At 41.5% G+C, this 14,548-nt stretch overlaps 1 protein-coding gene across 1 annotated transcript in view; it reads left to right on the top strand.

Annotated features, from left to right (window-relative positions):
* Positions 1-14,548, top strand: part of LOC124804949 — a 120,360-nt gene that overhangs the window by 85,461 nt on the left and 20,351 nt on the right. Inside the window, exon 5 of the mRNA XM_047265335.1 lies at positions 5,590-5,790. Coding sequence (XP_047121291.1) covers positions 5,590-5,790 — 201 coding nt within the window. The remainder of the gene's footprint in view (positions 1-5,589; positions 5,791-14,548) is intronic.

Raw genomic sequence — 14,548 nt, forward strand, 5'->3', positions numbered from 1 at the left:
TGGCTCTTCCTTTACAGTCTTTAGAGCAAGATCCGCTACTAGTCACAACGAAGGTCAAACGATTCCAAACCGGCTCTACCTGCACTGTTACAGGCAACAAAAGCAACAGTAATCCAACCATTACCAAGGCTGGAAGAAGTGGTACTTTTCATTAGAGAAAAATTTAATCTCGCGCCACAAAACAAGGTAGGCCCATTTAAAAGAACAAATTGAGCAGTTTTACCTACTCCCCGTACTTCGTTCTTTTTTCCCTTCGAGGAAGATGCGGAAGCACCAAGAGTACCGTCCACATTTACAAGTGTTTTATAGACAAGCAATCGTCGGCGACGACGATAACAACGTCTACGAACCATTGTAAGAAGCAGTGCCTCAGTGGCTATTCACTCACACAAGAGTGAATGCGCTGGCAGAACAGTGTGCTCCTTATATAGCATCAGTCAGAACGAAGTACGGGGAGTAGGTAAAACTGCTCAATTTGTTCTTTTAAACGGTCCTACATTGTTTTGTGGGGCGAGGTTTAATTTTTCTCTAATGAAAACTTCTACTTCTTCCAGTTTAGGTAACGGATGGATAACTGTTGCTTTCGTTGCCTGTAACAGTGCAGGTAGAGCCGGTTTGGAATCGTTTGAAACCCGTGAAATTTTGGCCTACCGTACTATACCTGTATCAGAGATTATTATCTCTGGTGAGGGTTCCTACATTATGCCACATGGGAGTTTGTCTTTGGCTTGTCGTAGACGTCTTAAGATAAATTCTGATTCCAATCTTCATTTATGGGTTAAGGCCAGTGGGTCACCTTCTTTGGAAGATTGTCGCATTGTGGGCGACTGTACAGTGTATAACCATTGAAGCAGTTCTCAACAAAAGGCCCTTTTAAGGGCCACAATACTACACGACCGGTTTCGGATATGTCCCCATCTTCCAGTGATTATTCATTCATTTTCATGTTTAGATGTGATACGCTGCCGCAAAAGGTACTTGCCGCGCTGTGAGAGCACCATTAGAGCCTGCTACAGGGCTAGGCGACATTCAGAGTCAGCATGTACGACAAAGAGTACGCTCAGAGTGAAAGTACTGGAAGTGGCGAACTAACAAGTGTTGAAAATATTAGTGTACTTACATATAGCTTGAGCATCCAAATCTTAATTGCATATTTTTACAAAAAAACATTCAGTTTTTGACTCATTATCTACACAAGTGTCATCTAAGCAATGATTTGAACTGTCACATTACGCCTCTGTCACATTACGCCTTTAACAGAGTAATGGCGCTTTGTATATTATTTTTCACTTAAATAATTATTGGAACTGCCCATTACGCCTTTAGCACGGTAATGGCGCTTTGTATGTCAATTACTGTAATAAAACATGAATTAGAATTGAACGAGGCAGCGCAGTGGTTAGCACACTAGACTCTCATTCGGGAGGACGACAATTCAAACCCGCGTCTGGCCATTCTGATTTAAGTTCTCAGTGATTTCCCTAAATCCCTTCAGGTAAATGTCGGGATGGTCCCTTTGAAAGGGTACGGCCGATTTCCTCCCCATCCTTCCATAATCCGATGGGACCGATGACCTCGCTGTTTGGTCCCAACCCCCAAATCAGCCAACCAACCATGAATTCGCAGTGTCCAACATGTTTACATTGAAATACAAAGGTTATGGTCAAACAACTTACATCTAGGACGATCAGACATGTTACAAACATGTATACATAACTGATGCGGGTACATGACAAATTAAAATTTGTATTTAGATGTGTCTGTACATTGTTTGTTGTGATAATGTCGCTATAACAGCATTATTATTCTTTGGAATTAAACGAAAAACGAGAAGGTTGTTACTCCATTGTGATTGTAATTCAAGTTCAGTTGTGTGCATGATAATATAATAAAATAAAAGCAAAGATCCAAATTAAATTCAGTTTTTAATTAACGTAGTGAGCAACAAATTGGTGACCCCGACGTGATTAACGAGACGACGAAATTTGCAATGTAATTTTTCAAGCTGATTGTTTTGACGCGAATTCTCGTAAACTGTGTTTAAAAATGCACAGAATGGACATGAAGGGAACAGTCCTGAATGTAAACTTGAGACTCATATGATAAGCGTTAATCCGCCGTCGTTTTGGATGAGAAACCAGACATCTGGTTTTCTAAAGCCCCGTAGCGCATTTTATGATTGCTCGTGCAGCTGCCGCTTCGATTACATTCAACTATTTGCTTGCTCATCTGGAGCCAAAATTTGTTGAAAATATATGGGATCTAGTTACAATTGACGAGAACAATGACTATTCTCTTACCAAAGAACGACTTTTGACCATATTTTAAGAAAGTGAAGAGCGTCAAATTAATAAATTCTTGAGTGAACTCGGTGATACGAAGCCTAATGAATCATTAAGAAAACTGCGGATCTATGCCATTACTTTCATGTCAGACAAGATCTTAAAAACACAGTTTTTCTTGAAAAACTTCCCAGTAGCATCAGAAGTATCTTATTTACGTCTGACGAAACAGTGGATATGATTACTGAAATGGAAGATCGTATGGTCTAAATGCACTCTGTTGAGGAGGTTCATATTGCACCAGTTATGTCAATTCCGTCAGTATCATCGTCTATGTCAGTCCGAGGTACTGTCTTAAGGATTGAAGAATCGAAAACTTAAGTAGGCAAAGATCGCGCTGTGGAAGTAGAAGCAGAGCTAAATTCGATAAGAACGATAAATATTGCTAATGTTATTATAAAATTGGCACTCGATATCAGCGTGAAAAAGGTGTTCAGCTTTGCCAGCAGAAAAACAAGATAACTACGATGGTAGTGTGATTTATAATTTTATATATATACAAATTTTCGGTGCCTACAGTGTCACGTCTTTCAGTGTCACACAAATTTTTATTTTTAAAGGGGATCGCTTAAGACTATTTCCATGGGTTCGCCCCTCAAATTTCTCCCTCATATCACAAAATTGTCGTCTGATGTAGTATAAACTGAAAAAATAAATTCCTTTTAAAGCACAGTTTCATATATAATTTACATTCCAGACCTTGCAGCTGTGCCACAGAACAAATCCTACATCGAGATTACTTTACACAAGTTTAAGGGAAGAAATGCTTCCGATAATTATTACAGTATTTAAAGAACATCGAAATATGAACAGGCTGAAATCAACAAACAGTACATGAGACTATGTTAATCAAATCAACTGTAAAAAGCTAAGGAGCATATTATTAGCAAAATTATAAATAAGCAAAAGTGAAATGGGAAAATGAGCACTTCTCAACTGGGAGTAAATCAAAACAATCAGAATGGCTGAAAGAGAGCACAATAACATGAGCCATAAACGAGTAAGAGATAAGCAACTAAGCAAATAAGAGAACAGGCAAAAATGAGATGCCAACAAAATGAGAGCTGGCCGAACTCCGTCGGCACTTATATACGGTTGCGCTCGTGGCGGCACCTCGCGGCCCGTACGCAACACGCGCGCCTGCGATCGCAATGCACTCTTAGCACTCGCGGCGGCGTCTAGCGGCCCGTACGCAAGTTGTGCGATTGCTGTTGCAGGTCGACACTTAATCTATGATGTTACAGTAGGCACAACAGCGGCTGAGTGTTCAACCCCAGTACCCACATCAAGCCACCAATGTCTTCTGTCTGTTAAAAATCGAAGTGGTGGAAGATATTTTCTGGTATAGAGCGGTGCAGATTTGTGCATTATACCAGTTTCAAAATGGATCAGAGATCAAAACCTAGGGGTCAAAGCTCTAAGGTGTTTAGGGCTCAGACGCAATTCTTGAATACCCAGTTACTGTAGCAGACGTATAAGAAGGTATACTGGCGGCTGATCTCCACCATCATTATGGTTTACTCGTTGATCTCAAATATAAAAAGTTGATAGTATCACCAAAATATAAATTTTCTCGGAGGTAACTGCTGTGAATACTGAAGACTCAGTGAGCTCATTTTATGCAACGTCCTAGTTGTCTAAACTTTTGGAGAAATTTCATGAACTTACAAAACCATCCGCAATGTCAAAAGTGTTGAAGCAAAAAGTGCAGCATTATATCACTGCATCTAATGGCCAACCAGAAAACAATAAGGCTTGCAGAGTGGAGCTACACAGATTAGACATTGCTAAAAAATTTCAGTTTTTGTTAAATAATGGTATTATACGTCCATCAGAATCACAATGGGCCAGTCCACTACACCTTGTTATAAAGCCAGGTGCTCAGTGGCGGGTTTTTGGAGATTATCGGCGTTTGAATGGCAGGACTCTACCACTACGTTCAGTAAACAATGAATTTAATTTGTATTTTTCCACTTATTTTATTTTCTTATCGCGCACGGAATGAAACTTGAATTATAATAACCATGGAGTAACAACCTTCTCTTTTTTTTATATAAATTCCAAAGAATAATAATGCTATTATGGCTGCATTTTCGAGGCAATCATTTTACAAATGCTTCCAAATAACACTCCCTAATACAAATAGCGATTTGTCATGTTACCAGACAGATATTACAAATTACGACAATAAATGTTGAAACATAAGAACGAACTATAATTATCTTAAGATGGTAGCAAGCTGGAAACCGGTCGTGTCTGAAATAGAGTACTTCAATTGTGAGATGTAGCGAATCTTATTCTACATGATATGCATTCATTTTCGCTTTTTCCCAGGATATCCACTCTTCTATTAAAATCACATGGGTTAGCGAAGTCTTCCTGTCCCCGTTTCTTCGCAATCACTAAAATTTCTTCTACCAGTCATCCAGTCGTGTCAACAACATGCGATGCACACAAGTATCAAGTACCGGCTGGTTATAATTCACGTGCAAATACTCAGGGAGCTCAAGTGAGTCAATAATTGAAAAACAGAAACTAATTTCCTGCCGTTATGTAGACGGGAGAGACACCACCAGCAGTCGACCAATGATGTAAACGCCCAGAAGATGACCTCTACGTCGAGTTGAAACCGGTTGGCGGTATAATAATAATAATAAATGCGATTAAGACTGTTTTCGAATTATTGATTAATCATAATAATCGCTGCTTCTCTCCACAACCATGTTGTCCAAAAAGCTCAAGTGAGGGCTGTAATTATCATACGGGAGGGAAACTTGGTAGATATGCTAATACTTTAATGCGGAATCGATTACCGCTGGAAAAATTAGTTGCAATTTTGGCCGCTAGGTGCACATCTGGCGTTGCGGCATCTCGCTAACGTTTCCGGTGCTCATAGTGAACAAACTGTTGAAGTGGCGCTTGATAATAAAATCTACATTATGCATTACTCACTTGTTTGACCTTTTCTGCCCTAGTCCCATTCCTAGCCCATTACATAAAGAAAAATTTCTATACGTCTTTCTTACATTCACAGCGCCAGATTTGCACCTGGTGGCCGAACTGTAACTACTTCTTTCGAGCGTAAATGTGTTCGCAGTAATGCGTTAGAATATCTACCAACTTTCGCTGCGATACGATAATTACAACCAATACTGGGCCTTTTTCATTTTAATTATAATCACCCAGTACTAGCTCCTTGTACCAGTGAGACAGAGGACATGAACTAAGCGCCCCTGGAACTTTGCAGACGGCGGACTGCTGGGCGCGGCTGCCCTCCGCGGGTTCCGCCCGCGTGCTGGCCGTGGGCCCCTCTGGTCTGCAGGCGGTCTACACGCCCGTCGCGGCCTCCGGCGTGGCCCCCGCTGACCACGGACTCGCTGCCGAGGCGGGGGCGGACGCGGGGGCGGAGGACGAGGCCGAAGGGCTCGGCTGGAAGACCAGGACCGTGGTAAGACACACACTGGCGCGCAGCTGCCGCGTAGACTCAGTCGGCGCTATGGTCTTCTCCATTAACACGCATTGAAAAACGCAATGTATCAGCGTGGCAGCTGCGAGGAGTACGACGACCCACGGGTAGTTAATAAACTGAAAATAACTGATTTTGAAAGCATAAGGCCGCTTTGGCTGTAAGTCTTTTATAGGGATGACCGATTTCGCAGTTATTTGGGTTCTTCATCAGATGCAATCTGTACAAACTGGTATACAAATACTTACGTGAAGTAGCAAGAAAACATAACTAAACTGAAAAGGTATATGCGGGATGAACATATTCACAAAATCACTATTATTAGCGCCAGTGTTGTGAAAGGTTGACCATGGAAAAGCAGTGCGTTGATGATTTCAAAATGAACACGAGGTAACAACTATTTAAAAGCTATAAACCGATAAATATAACATAATTTATATGGACCCAATAAAAGCCGGGTTGTAGACTAGCATCATGCGCTATACTGGATCCGTGCTTGATTTAAATTGCAGTAAAAAGCATGAAGACATAATTAACGTCACAAGGTATTTGAAAATAGCACTAAAGCAAAGCCAAGACAAATTGGTTACCATGCACATGCTGACTGAATCAAGGCCATAGAGCTCAGTTTTTATGAATTTCCCTTTTTTTAAACATATTGTAAGGGATTACCCAATCCTACCATTCTCCTGGTCTGGTTATTTATGAATGCGCATGCTCATTACACATGGTTCCGCTCTCTCCATGGCGCTATCAGGCGCTTCCGCAATTGCGTTCTGCCACAAATTACACATTGCTAAAAAATTTCAGTTTTTAGGACACAGTCACGTGCGTGCCCTTAAGTTATTGTGTTCAGCCTCTTGCCATTTGGCCTCGCTGTGCGTTGTTTTCTGCCGATTGAGCTGTCCAGGTTCGAGATGGTTCTCAGTCCCGTTACTTTCTTCGTATTGGTTGCATGCTAAGTTTCAGAATAATTTCATGCTGGATACTTCTGCAGAAATTAAATACAGATTGAATAACTGGGTCTTTACCAATATATATCTATTAATCTATTTTAGACAAGTGAGTGATCATTAGCTGCTCATTTTTGCATTATTCCGTAGATTATCATTTGTTATCTACGCTTTGACCACCAATTCGGCATATGAGATCGCCGCTAGCTCGCCAGATGCTGTTATTCATCGTGCGTGAATTTATTATTATGTATCTACCTGGTGGTCCCTTATTGGATCAAATGGTTCAAATGGCTCTGAGCACTATGCGACTTAACTTCTGAGGTCATCAGTCGCCTAGAACTTAGAACTAATTAAACCTAACTAACCTAAGGACATCACACACATCCATGCCCGAGGCAGAATTCGGACCTGCGACCGTAGCGGTCGCTCGGTTCCAGACTGTAGCGCCTAGAACCGCACGGCCACTTCGGCCGGCCCCTTATTAGCACTTTCTTTTTATTAGTTTTCCTCCTTTCCAGGTACCACGGAAGCGTCGTTGGTGATTTGATTTTTGACGTGTTATACTTAGCGATAATTTGCTGATCATGAACCTTGCCCCGTCGCCCCCCCCCCCCCCTCCCTCCCCATGAACCATGGACCTTGCCGTTGGTGGGGAGGCTTGCGTGCTTCAGCGTGGGTTTGAGAGGCTAGACAAACGTGTTGTTCCTGACGAGGGGCAGCAGCTTTTTCAGTAGTTGCAGGGACAACAGTCTGGATGATTGACTGATCTGGCCTTCTAACACTAACCAAAACGGCCTTCCTGTGCTGGTACTGCGAACGGCTGAAAGCAAGTGGAAACTACAGCCGTAATGTTTTCCGAGGGCATGCAGCTTTACTGTATGGTTAAAGGATGATGGCGTCCTCTTGGGTAAAATATTCCGGAGGTAAAATAGTCCCCCATTCGGATCTCCAGGTGGGGACTACTCAGGAGGACGTCGTTATCAGGAGAAAGAAAACTGTCGTGCTACGGATCGGAGTAGTAAGGGAGTTTTGCTATTTGGGGAGCAAAATAACTGATCATGGTCGAAGTAGAGAGGATATAAAATGTAGACTAGCAATGGCAAGGAACACGTTTCTGAAGAAGAAAAATTTGTTAAAATCGGGTATAGATTTAAATATCAGGAATTCGTTGCTGAAAGTATTTGTATGGGGTGTAGCCATGTATGGAAGTGAAACATGGACGGTAAATAGTTTGTACAAGAAGAGAATAGAAGCTTTCGAAATGTGATGCTACAGAAGAATGCTGAAGATTGGATGGGTAGACACATAACTAATGAGGAGGTATTGAATAGAATTGGGGAGGAGTTTTGTCACACAACTTGACTAGAAGAAGGGATCGGTTGCTAGGACATGTTCTGAGGCATCAAGTGATCACGAATTTAGTATTGGAGCTCAACGAGGAGGGTAAAAATCGTAGAGGGAGACCAAGAGATGAATACACTAAGCAGATTCAGAAGGATGTAGGTTGCAGTAGGTACTGGGAGATGAAGAAGCTTGCACAGGATAGAGTAGCATGGAGAGCTGCATCAAACCAGTCTCAGGACTGAAGACCACAACAACAACAACAACATCAACATAAACCATGTGTCATCCTATCCTCTTTTTTCGATCTGAACATGACTTGATTTTGTCAGTATGCTCATCACGTATGTAAATCTTCATTTAAATTGTTTACTTGTACACTAACACTAGTCTCAATATGCCAGGTTGTACAAATGTCAACCGTTATTGCAGCTGAAATGGTGTGAAACCGGCCGCGCATAGAAATACAGGACTTACTTTTTCAAAATGATATATCCAGGCTATGGCTGTCCTGACTTGCTGCTGTGAAAGTAACTCCACCATAGACCCGAGTCCTGTGAAGATAGTTTGCCTACTGACGTAAGAGAACTGGACAGGAAATGCTGGTTATATATAATCCATCTGTATACTGTTAAGCGAGCAGCACTCATGGAAGAATGCTACAACTACCGTACACGATGACCAATAATCAAATTCCCCTCTAGCAGTGTGCAACAGTGTGCAGAAAAAATTTTCATAGAATCTCTCCATTTTCCCTTTTCTTGCGTTAATTTCAATAGTAACTTATGCCTGCATTTAATACCGTTTCTACACACTTGAAGAAATAAAACAATTCCCCTTCCCCAGGGAGCTTGCACATTGCGTCGGCAATGATTTATGAAGCGTGCTGCGGAAGGGTTGGCATAACTTTCTGAAACACCCTTTAGTTGCTTCTTGTGACGTATTGAGGTTCTCGTGACCTACCTTTCATAATGCGTCTACCCTCCCCCCCCCCCCTCGTGCCCCTCCCCCGCCCCCTCCTCATCGTCACATCCAAACACCAAATTTTATCACTTCATACGTCTTTATTTCATTTAAATGCGGTATACACATTATTAAGTTTATCCATCTTGATTCAACAATAAATATTCATTTCATAACTTTTGAACACTAGAAATCGGCGATTTTTTTCATTCCCGGACACGTGATAATTGCTGGCCCTAGAGACAAAATAACTGACTGTTTTGTAGAAAATTTAATGTAGTTTAATTTTGTACTGCGAAGCATTTCAGTAGCAACCGCGGTTTCCTTCTTATTCGAGATAACAATAAAAACGTCACCTCCAAACGCGCTGCCACCCTTAGAATCACACCACACCGGTCACAAGTTTTAGTTAGCTCTTCACTGTACTGTCTCTTACAATTGTACAAAAATTTGCGACTACACGAAATTTTCCCCCTATTCCATCTTTTTTGGTCTCCGTTGATTGGGTTATAAGCCTGTTCAAAGTGGAAGTCTTTCGTCTAAGCGGATGATTTAGTAGTAGCAGTAGTAGTAATACTAGATTTATTGATCGGTGCATCACTTTTATCACCTATAATGGTGTAAGAGCAGCAAACATGTATAAGATACAGGGCGAATTAGCCTGTTACTTCGGGAACCTTTCAAAATATGGAAAAATCGGCATATGATAACGGGCATATGGGCAGATAATACTGTGGCATGTTAAATCAAATTAAACCTACCTCGATATACTTCTTTCCGACGTCCTTTCACTCTGTAGTAGCAAGTCGGGCAAGGCAGTGTAAAGCTGCGTTGATGAAACCATTACCTAATACCTACCACGCAGAGGACGCGTACCTTGAGTTGGAAGTCAGTTACTGAAAGTTCATTTTAAGAAAAATCGGGTGTTCGGAGGATGCAGTCTACTTGCAGAAAGCATTTAAAATTAGACTGAATCTACTTTTTATTCATGTGGAAACACATGAAATGGCTATATAATCCGTATTTACTATGATAATGCTCTCTCATTCAAAGTTCACTGTCTGTACAGCATAGTTTCACTCGAAAAGCAGCCAGAATTGTTGCAAGTCCGATCCGAATAATTTTTACGTTCTACCAGGTACCGACCCACAACTACTCGCGAGTTAAACATTCGGTCATTTCAGTGGTCTTCTTCGAAAGAAGTGCTCGCCAAAGTATTCCGTACAGAGCACGAAACATGCCACGCGGAACGGAATTGTTACTACGACCAGAAAGTTTACACGCTCATAACTTTCGAACTATTTAATTTAGAAACACCAAACTTTCATTAAAACATTCGTAACTCCAGTCTCTTCAGTTGCGACGTATTCGAACCGAATTTAACTCGATATTTTTTTCATGTTTCAGAGTATTTTTACGGAGCTATCTAACACGATGTTACTCGTAGGCCGGTTACCAAGCGACTCTCTCCAACTATTCTACTCACTGCCCATTCCACTATATTCCCGCGGGGACGGCCTAATTCTGATTGGTTGTTGATCTAAACGACCAATCAGAATGTTCCTTCCAGATCATTCTCGCGGCAAATCTTGCCTTATTCAATCAATAATGTGATAGTAATTAACGTCATTAAAACTTCAATTTCTAGTATACTGTTTAATCAAAATAAGCGAAGTACGAATTAGTCTTCAAATTGATAAGTAAACTTATTTCGCCTCTAACTTTCATTCTGGCTGGTTTTATACAAACGCAAGCTCACACCGGCGTCCGTCATCTGAATCAAGGTTGCACCATAACTTTCCCACGGTCTACTTGTACAAGGTTTTATGAAAAATGGCATATTAAGTTTTAACGTATGACACACATGCACTCTCTCAATCATTCACACGCACTCACGCAGCAAAATATAATCAGATAATAATTTTGACCGATTTTTGTATTACGTGATGCACAGGACTACAGTTTTGAAAAGGAAATTCTAATTATTATATTTTATGCACTGGTAAATTTGTAATGGCTTCAAATGATATTGAAAGTCAATCTGTATTTATTCCTGACTTGGTTTTAAAAAACTAGTTTACGTTTTAGGACTTTTAGGTAATTCTTTTTATCTGCAGAACCATAATTAATAAAAATCTGTTATTTTGGCAGCATCAGTCCATTAATAACAAAAGGCTGTGTACCAAATTTGAACAAAATCGGATAATAACTAATATGGATTATTTAGATTCTTAGAGGGTATGAATTTTCGAACTGATTGAATAGTACGCTATGCAGTTGTCACGGCAGGCAGCGTCAGCTGCACTGTGAACAAAGCGAAAAAAAAAAGAAAAGAAAAGAAACATAGCCATCCTGCAGTCACGGTACCAAATGGCTGCGTGCCTTACTGCACCGTATGTCATCTGGTAATAACTTGCTGTGTTACAAGTTCCACCAGTCACTACCATCCGTGCCTTGAAGCCATACCCCGTGCCTGCTCGCATCATGACTCAAGCAATAACACTGATGTGCCTCTTCAAAACATTGAAAGACTGGAATCCCTTCCAGGTCAGGGCCATAATCGCCGACAATGGTCATCTGGCGTGTGCAGAGCCACGAGTCATGGCTGAACACAATGTAACGCCATTCATCAGCAGACCGTACTTCCTCGTCATGGCACCATTCCAAATGCAGCCGGTTTTGGTGTGAACGGCATGGGACGTAATTCCGTACTCCGGCTTCTACCAGTCTGGCGCAGGATGTTAGCATGGCAGCCGCAGATGTGAAGGGATTACGATGTGATTGGTGCAAAGTCCCCCATTGCAGTGGTCGTCCCGGCCGCTGTGGTGTAGTGGTTCATAGGCGCCTCAGTCCGGTACCAAGCGGCTGCTAGAGTCGCAGGTTCGAATCGTGCCTCGCGCATGTATGTGTGTGATGTCCTTAGGTTAGTTAGGTTTAAGTAGTTCTAAGTCTAGAGGACTGATGACCTCAGATGTTGAGTCCCATAGTGCTCAGAGCCATTAGAACCATTTGCAGTGATCGTCTGTAAGGTTGTCGACGAGTACACATGTCCTCACCTTCCTACGCAGTCCAACATCGAGCCATCGGCGCTTCTGAACGCTCCACAAATCTGGGTGTTGCCCCATTCAATCAGCCAGCCAAATAGAGACCCAGAATGAGGCCACATTCAAACACGGTCATCTCCTGATAACGCTATCTCATATGAGTACGCGGCACCCTTCACAGTGATCATTCAAGATCTGATGCTGTTCATGCCCCTTGTACACCCTACCGCTCCTGCTAACGACACTGAACTCAAACAAGACTAATACACTCTGGTCACCGTTTTACTTGTCACAGAGAAACGTACTTCTAGTCATTAATTTACTGCTGCTGGCGTGTATGTACGTATACGAAGTTACATCGACATCCGACCATGTTTTCTGGGTGCTTTACTGTGTCAGGCAGTGCAATTCTAGTTCTGGTTTGAGAATGATGGTTGTAACCTCCCCCTCACTTATCGACCTTAATGACAGTGAAAAATGAAACCGCGTGTACCTAATGGGAATTTTGGAAAAGCAATCGTCACCGAAGTTAACCTGTCGGTAAAGAGGGAGGAAAGGGTTACATCTAAATGAAAGGAAAAATGCAAGTGAAACTGGTGGAAATTAATTTTGAAATAGGGATAAAGTTAATAAAGAAAGTAAATGTGCGGCCGTTACGTTAACAATCAACTAGCGGTAATTAGATATTTGAGATTTGGGGGAAATTACGGTCGCCAGTCCTATGGACAATTACTATAATAACTGAAAAAGAAAGGTTATTACACATATAATTAGCACTAGAAGCGTGGCAACTGAAGGTTGACACGTGTAGTGTGAAAACTGAAAGTTTGTCAGAAGTAATCAATTTCGCTACACTTAATTTAGCAAAAGAATTAATGAAACCGGAAAATCGAAAGTTAATTTAGTGACTGAAGTTAATAGTGAGCTTTCTTTCTGAAGCACATTGAAATACAGTTAGTCTTGGACTACCTCAACAATCATTTCTAAAGCTACTTGAATCTACGCAATTTAGAAAGAAGAGATTTAACTCTGAACAATTAACAATAGTAAAATTTAGTACGGACCAAGCTGAGCTGCAGTCACAGGTAAGCTAAAATACGGTAACAAAACTCGCACTCTTAATTTGTGCTTGTGTAATCTAACTATTGTAGCCAGCTATGAATACTTAAATTGGACTTTGAAATTAAAGCAGTGAAATGGAATTATGCTGGCGTTTGAATTTCAACGACACTCGGGTTCATTTCGGAAAAGGAAGGGACCCTGCTTGGCAATGCAATTGGGACAATGAGCAACAAAGGTTCATGCTAAGTTGCTGTAATTTTGCGAGGCAAATGGAACAATTTGAAAAGCTGAGGTCTGCCATACAGTTCTGAAACTTTACGTGCTTTTAGTCTTCCTTGTTGGTTGATTGAAGGTTTGAAGCCGTCGATCGAGGAGGTGGCGACAGTCACTCATTGTCGGCCGTCGCTGTTGCAGAAGCTGGATGTTGGCGCGCCTTCTTCTCGACACGGTCACCAGGCGAAACGGGCTCTTGATGTGCGCCAGCTAATGCTTCCCGTCCGCGACACCATGTCAGAAACTATCATCGCAAGTCGAGCGCAATTACATGCTGCCAAACCCCGAAAGCGCGGCAACTCGCGGGAGCGTCACACAACACACCTGCTCCACTCGCTAATCCAGCCAGACTCTCCCAGCTCTGCCCGCGCTCCACGCGGCAGAGTTAACACTACCAAAGATCCTACACACTTTGAGTCTTCACACGACCTATCGATGTAATCATTCGATAGCAGTTTTCCCTAGGCAAGACCCAGCGTAAAAATACAAATAATATTTACGAAACAAACCAATTATACATCGACATAAATGCATAAATATATATATATATATATATATATATATATATATATATATATATACAAATAGTAAAACAATTACAATATACGAAGGCACAGAAATGTTATATATTCAGGTAACAAAAATAAGAAAAAATTATAGTACAATAGATGGAAATAGGAGGATATGCATTTCCGGCGTTACATGGTACATTAGTGGTCCTTACAGCAGACACTAACTCGACATTTACTTGGAGAAATTGAAAGGAGCCATGGATACTTAACTAAGGTTGGCTGGAAGCATATTGTGCCTCTATCCTTCCGAATATAAGGCCTATCTATTAAACTCACTGTAACCTAGTGTGGAATCTTGTTCCGTTTACACATTTTTGCATTATATCGTAGAAAACTAGTGTTACATTATCATTCATACTACATCATCATTCACTCTACACGTTGGACACAATTTACACACATTGCTTGACAATGCAGAAAGCTACACTGTGCACTGTTTTAACAACACCAGTGCTGGCATACAGTAGCACACTGCACACGCAGCGTCAGCTGACGAGGGATGAAACGGAGGTGAGCTGTGTTAGAATAT

This window comes from Schistocerca piceifrons, chromosome 7 (genome assembly GCF_021461385.2).
Source record: "Schistocerca piceifrons isolate TAMUIC-IGC-003096 chromosome 7, iqSchPice1.1, whole genome shotgun sequence".
NCBI lineage: Eukaryota > Metazoa > Arthropoda > Insecta > Orthoptera > Acrididae > Schistocerca > Schistocerca piceifrons.